The 5,923-nt window shown below is 44.0% G+C and overlaps 1 protein-coding gene across 1 annotated transcript; it reads left to right on the top strand.

Moving 5' to 3' along the window:
- The first annotated feature begins 2,209 nt into the window (after nt 1–2,209).
- Nucleotides 2,210–5,135, top strand: mchr2b (melanin concentrating hormone receptor 2b). Its single transcript, XM_084699110.1, has 2 exons — nt 2,210–2,949; nt 4,470–5,135. The coding sequence occupies exons 1-2, from the start codon at nt 2,537–2,539 to the stop codon at nt 5,110–5,112; spliced, it is 1,056 nt and encodes a 351-aa protein (XP_084555236.1). The 5' UTR covers nt 2,210–2,536; the 3' UTR covers nt 5,113–5,135.
- The last annotated feature ends 788 nt before the right edge of the window (nt 5,136–5,923 follow it).

Genomic DNA, 5,923 nt, shown 5'->3' with positions numbered 1-5,923 from the left:
GGCAGAGAAAAGAGAGGACTGACACAAGATAAAGTGTACACTAAGAGAAATAGTGCCTATATCTATCACTAAGAGAGATAGTGCCTATATCTGTGATTTCTATTTTAAACACATAACAGCCCTTATTTTGAAATTGTACTTTTTCAGAGCAGCAAGAACCATCTGGCAACTGTATGCTCTATCTCTAAAATACTTTGTTACATATGGCAGCATAATATTGCTTGGATCATTTCTGACTTTAATTCTGATTAAATTAATTGTTTCTGTGTTTTCATATGTATAGTCATTGTAAACAATGTTCACATTGGTATAGTTGAGAAAACCATTTACTGTATTTAAGAGTTGCAATGAACTGTAGCCATGTTGGTCAACATCATATACTTTTAACAGAACAATTGTACCATTGTATATCATGAAAAGAGGCCCCCTATGCATTGAACTAATGTAGGCATTAACAGTGGTAGAAACAACGGATGAATCCCATTGCTTAATTGTTAGTCAATAGTCACGTTTATCCATATCATAAATATGAATTCATTTGCACAGCATAATAATAATAATAATAATAATACATATGTACATGCAAGTCCATCACAGGTGGTATCCTGTCTCCTACATTCCAAGAGGAGAATTCCTTGACTGCCTCTCCTTTTGGAGCCGTGTGAAACATCGAGCTGTGAAACATCGAGCTGTCTATCATGCACCCCTATTAGCTGACCGGCCAAAGCTGCTCTAAGACTGACAGTAAGGGAGTGCACACAATCTGAGCTGCTTCAGATGGTGAAGAACCATCTGCACTGTGTCCACATGTCAATATTTAGACGAACACTGGAGGGGGGCACTGGGACTGGGATGTATGACAATGAGGCTACGGCTCAAATAATTGACATTCATTGAAAATGGCATTCATTGAAAATGCTAAATAGCAGAGGGTGACATGTGAATGTGAAAATATGAATGTTGTCAACATACATTGTGATTGAAGGCAGTTCTCTGCAGTGCTGCATTTCCCGAAGGCCTGTAGCCGTCAGAAGGGTGAGGGGCACATTATGGAACAGATCCAAGGAGGCACCATAGGGAGGTCAGAGGTCACACCAACAGGGGCAACCTTGTGTATTTCCTGTTAATGTTCATGTGAAAAGGATTATGCAACCATTACTGTAACAATGTAACTGCAGTTACATTGGCATCGTTGGATATACTGTACATCTGAAAACACATGATTGCAGTGCAAGCAAAGCTTATGCACCACAGTTGAAAGTTGAATTGGGTTTACGGAGATTCATTCAAGATATATATTTCCTACTCAATAATATGAGTTCTTCATATCAGTATGTCGGAGCATATCTTACAGTTCCAGTTCCATGATCCATGACCATACCAAAAATTCTGCATAATAAGTAACATGAGATAGACATGTGACTTTTGCAGAATCATAAAACTGTGATTACTCCATTGTCCTATATAAAAAGGCAGAAAGAGAAAGAGAGAAAAGAAAGAAAAAATGGTGTGTGTGTTTGTGTGATTGGTGGTGGTGGTGGGGGGGGGGGGTAGTGGCGGCGCCATGGGGGGGGGGGGGGGCGGGGGAGTGGGGGGCACGGCCATCCTGATACAATGAGTCCCCCCACTGCCCTCCCACCCTCTCGAGTCACATATGTCTGCATTTGTTATTTGATCAACATGTTAGTCTATGCACATTTGATAACCAGTGACATTAATTGTCAAGTGAGAACCCAAAGTCATTATGCTATTCCTTAACCATCAAAGTGAATAGTTTTCAACTAGCCTAGATAATACAACATCATAATAGAATTCTTGAAATTAAGGTTGGCTTTTGATTTCAGTGATTTTGGTGCACCACCACAAGGTTTTCAGTGCCACTACCAGGCAGCCCAGTTACAAACAAATCCAAATCCATTAGTGACATATTATCTCAAAAGATGCTGACCATAGCGCTAGATTTGATGTGTATTTGTGCGCTCTGAAGTATGCAGCCTAGTGGTGTGTCTGGCTATTGAGCTGCCTGTACAAAATCATGTCTCTGAAGGCTGCAAGGGATGCATTAATCCATTATAGTCTTTGTTAAAGTTTTAAAGGCTCTATCAAGTGTGAAACAACACAGCAAGTGATCTTCGAAGGGAGGGGACTATCGGATATTGTTCACTGAGTCGACGCAAATGCGTCAAGGAGCACAGCAGGACCGCACAGGGGGTGTATGACCGCTCTATATAGATACATGTGCGCTACAACAGGCATCTGCCTGCTTCCAAGGTTGATGCAGTTGAGTCTACATCGACACATCTGCAACTTTCATTTAAGTTTTTCCTAGCTTGAAAAAATAATAATATATATATATTTTTTTTTACCGAATCTGTAAAGGGACACTCTACAAAGGATACACCCTGTTAAGTTTGCTGCTGGTCAAAGTTTGGAAATGACTCGCGCGCTTGGCAGGGCGGGCGTGCGTGTCTAGGCTAATCCTGGCCTCTATGTTATTAATTAGGGTACCTCTAGTCACACATCTGAAGATCTGAAGATGAATAACACGGAGATGTGCATATCTGTGCACACACAGTACGATGAAATCAGCAACTTGACAAACTCGTCGTGTTTGAACAGAACTTCGCCGTACAGCATTATCGACATAGCAACTTTTATGCATATATTTCCTACGATATATGGTATACTTTGTACGATTGGAGTTATTGCCAATGGCTTGGTCATTTATGCGGTGGCAACCTGCAAGAAAAAAATGGTTTCAGACATATATGTGCTGAATTTAGCCATTGCCGACATGCTTTTCTTGCTAGTGATGCCCTTCAACATCCATCAACTTGTCAGAGACAGACAGTGGGTCTTTGGAAACTTCATGTGCAAGGCTGTGGTTGTTGTGGATGTGAGCAACCAATTCACCACCGTGGGGATCGTCACTGTTCTCTGTATTGACAGGTAAATCAATATATATCTGCATGTTTGATCATGGCTGGTGGTATTTACCTGTTATTTGGTTTTATAAAGTGTTGCCATTATGTACGGAACTATGACAAATATAATTAACAAATACGCGTATTTTTGATTATGTTTATTCAGATTGGGCCTAATGAAATGCCAATCATTGAAGTAGGAGACCGATAAAAAATCTAATTTTAAAAAAGCTCTTAGTTGTTCAGATGCTGGACATTTGTGCTATAAACTCCACATACAACGTTTTTCATGCTTTCATCTACAAAGACAAATCGTATTTAGATGCCAAAGTGAATATAGCTTGGTCAATATTCTAATTATCCATAGAAGTAGACTGATAGTCATACTGCCCTGTAAGGATAATGTAAATGTATCCTACAGGTGATTAAAATGACAAATCGTTTTATTGACATGATGCTGAGCTGCTGCTGGTCCAGGAAGACATCTGTCCACTCAAACACCCTCCCTCACACATGTACACACACATGCACACATACACACCCACACATACAAGCACACCCAAACTCACACACACAAACATACACACATACACACATGCAGACACACACATACACACATGCAGACACACACAAACACACATGCAGACACACACAAATACGCAGGCACACACACACAAACAAACTCAACTCAAGTCGCTTTATGATGGAGATGTATCTCAGTACCTAAGTCAACAAAGCCATAAAGGGTGCTCCTCCTATGCTAAAGTCTCTCAGCAGCACCTTATCCAACATCGCTCGCTTCCTATAGATTTCATTAGGCTAGCCTTTAAGGCAAAGTGCAGATGTAGCCTTGTGATCTTCCCAGCCACCTCAGGGTCATATGAACATATGGTCATACGTAGCCAAAAGATAATGCAATCTGTCGTCTGTATCTACAATATCTGTATTACACGTGCTTTAGAACGTGGTCTGTACTGTACAGGATCATTTGTGCTTTTCTCACGACAGCTGATAGATGCCTTGTCAGGTGCAGAGAAGAAGAGAAGCCTCTGTGGTTGTGATGTCAGCGCTAGATGGGAGAGGAAGCCCAGCTAACATGGAGCTTCCTAATCAGTACATGACATATGACAGCTGACTGGATCATAGGTTTGGTTCTGGGTGCGTGGTCACCTACAGTGTGTACCTCTGAAGATAACAGCTTTCTCCTGGACCTGAGTATTGATTTTGGCTTGATAAAGGGACCATCGCTTTGGCCTCCACCAAACGGGGGTTATTACATGTACGGTGGAAACAGGATGAATATCCAGCTAATGGGGATGAAAAGAACCGGCATTTTTCAGATCACGTTTTCAGAGAGTAAAAACATCAAATATGATGATGAGTAAATCTCCACAGCCCCACTCCAGAGCCATTATATGCAATCAATTTGTTCTCTTGATGTCGAAGCCCTAGTCCTCTATAATTCATCTCATAAGGTTGATTTGATATCATTCTCTCTCTCTCTCTCTCTCTCTCTCTCTCTCTCTCTCTCTGTGTCTTTCCCAGGTACATTGCCATTGTCCACCCCACCTCTGAGAAGAGAACCATCCAGTGGACGATCATCATCAACATCCTGGTGTGGCTGGGCAGCTTCCTCCTCACCGTGCCCGTGATGATGTACGCCAAGGTGGTCCGCAAGCGCCAGCTGGAGATGTGTATGATGTTCCTGGACGGGCCCGAGGACATGTACTGGTACACCCTGTACCAATCCATCCTGGGGTTCATCCTGCCCCTCATCATCATCATCACCTTCTACTCCCTCACCCTGTACCACGTGTTCCGCTCCATACGCCGAGTCAAGCGCAAACAGTCCGTGTGGGCCAAGCGGGCCACCAAGACCGTCCTCATGGTCATCTCCCTCTTCCTGGTCTGCTGGTCGCCCTATCATGTGATCCAGGTGATCAATCTGAGCAACAACAAGCCCACCAACGCCTTCATTTACGCCTACAACATCAGCATCTGCCTGAGCTACTCGCACAGCTGCATCAACCCCCTCATGCTGCTGGTCTTTGCCCAGAACTACCGCGAGCGCCTCTGTCGCAGGACCGAGCTGCGCAGCTCCCAGCAGAGCTCCTCTAAGACCACCGTGGTCAAGACCGACGGCTCGAGTGTCGCCAACGATGCCAACTACGGCTGCACTGTCATCTAGGCTGCCAACCCTCGCCCCCCTCTCTCCCCCTCTTCCCCTTCTCTCCCCCTCTTTCCCCCTCTTTCCCCTTCTCTCCATCTCTTTCCCCCTCTCTATCCCTCTCTCCCCTTCTCTCCCTTCCCCCCCCCCCCACTTTCCACCGACCCTCCCCCACAAAAAATAATTTGACTGACAACTGAATTCCCACTGTATGTAGCTCACAGAGAGCCGCCCTTATGAACTGCTGAACTTTCAGTGCTTTTACACTGAGACAACAGTGGGACTAATGAGTGAACAGTGGGACTAATGAGTGAATGGACAGAATAAAACTGGTCAACTTAGATATCAATATAATTAGTATGTGCTCTGTGCTCTACTTTCATGTGGAAACCGACAGCCAGCTTGTCCCAGAGTGGTCAATGGATACAAAACCACTGCACTGCTGCATACAAGTCTAATAATAACAGGGATGTTTTATTCCTTTCTCATCTTTTTTTCACTTAGTTATCTTTTTCTCTCTCTCTGTCTATTCTGTCTATTTCTCTCTCTCTCTTTCTCTCCCTCCCTCCATCTCTCCCTCCATCTCTCTGACAGCCCTCCTCTCTTTATCCACCCAGAGCTTTAGCCCTCTGACACCTGACAGAACACCCTTCCCTTTCTGCCAGGGTTGTGTAGCATTCTCTACAGCAAGCCCATCTCATCTCTGAGTCCTGTGCGCATCCCCATCACCAGGGACTCAGAGACATCCTGCCAGGGGTTGTCATAGCCTTGATCGTTGGACACCACGTTCCCGCACGCCCTCTTTGACAGGGTTTCTGTTTTGCGCTGTGTG

The sequence above is a fragment of the Hypomesus nipponensis genome, chromosome 1 (assembly GCF_054491055.1).
Source record: "Hypomesus nipponensis isolate SF chromosome 1, ASM5449105v1, whole genome shotgun sequence".
NCBI classification, from domain to species: domain Eukaryota; kingdom Metazoa; phylum Chordata; class Actinopteri; order Osmeriformes; family Osmeridae; genus Hypomesus; species Hypomesus nipponensis.
The sequence above is the reverse complement of the archived record's forward strand: the minus strand, read 5'-3'. Positions and strand labels throughout refer to the sequence as shown.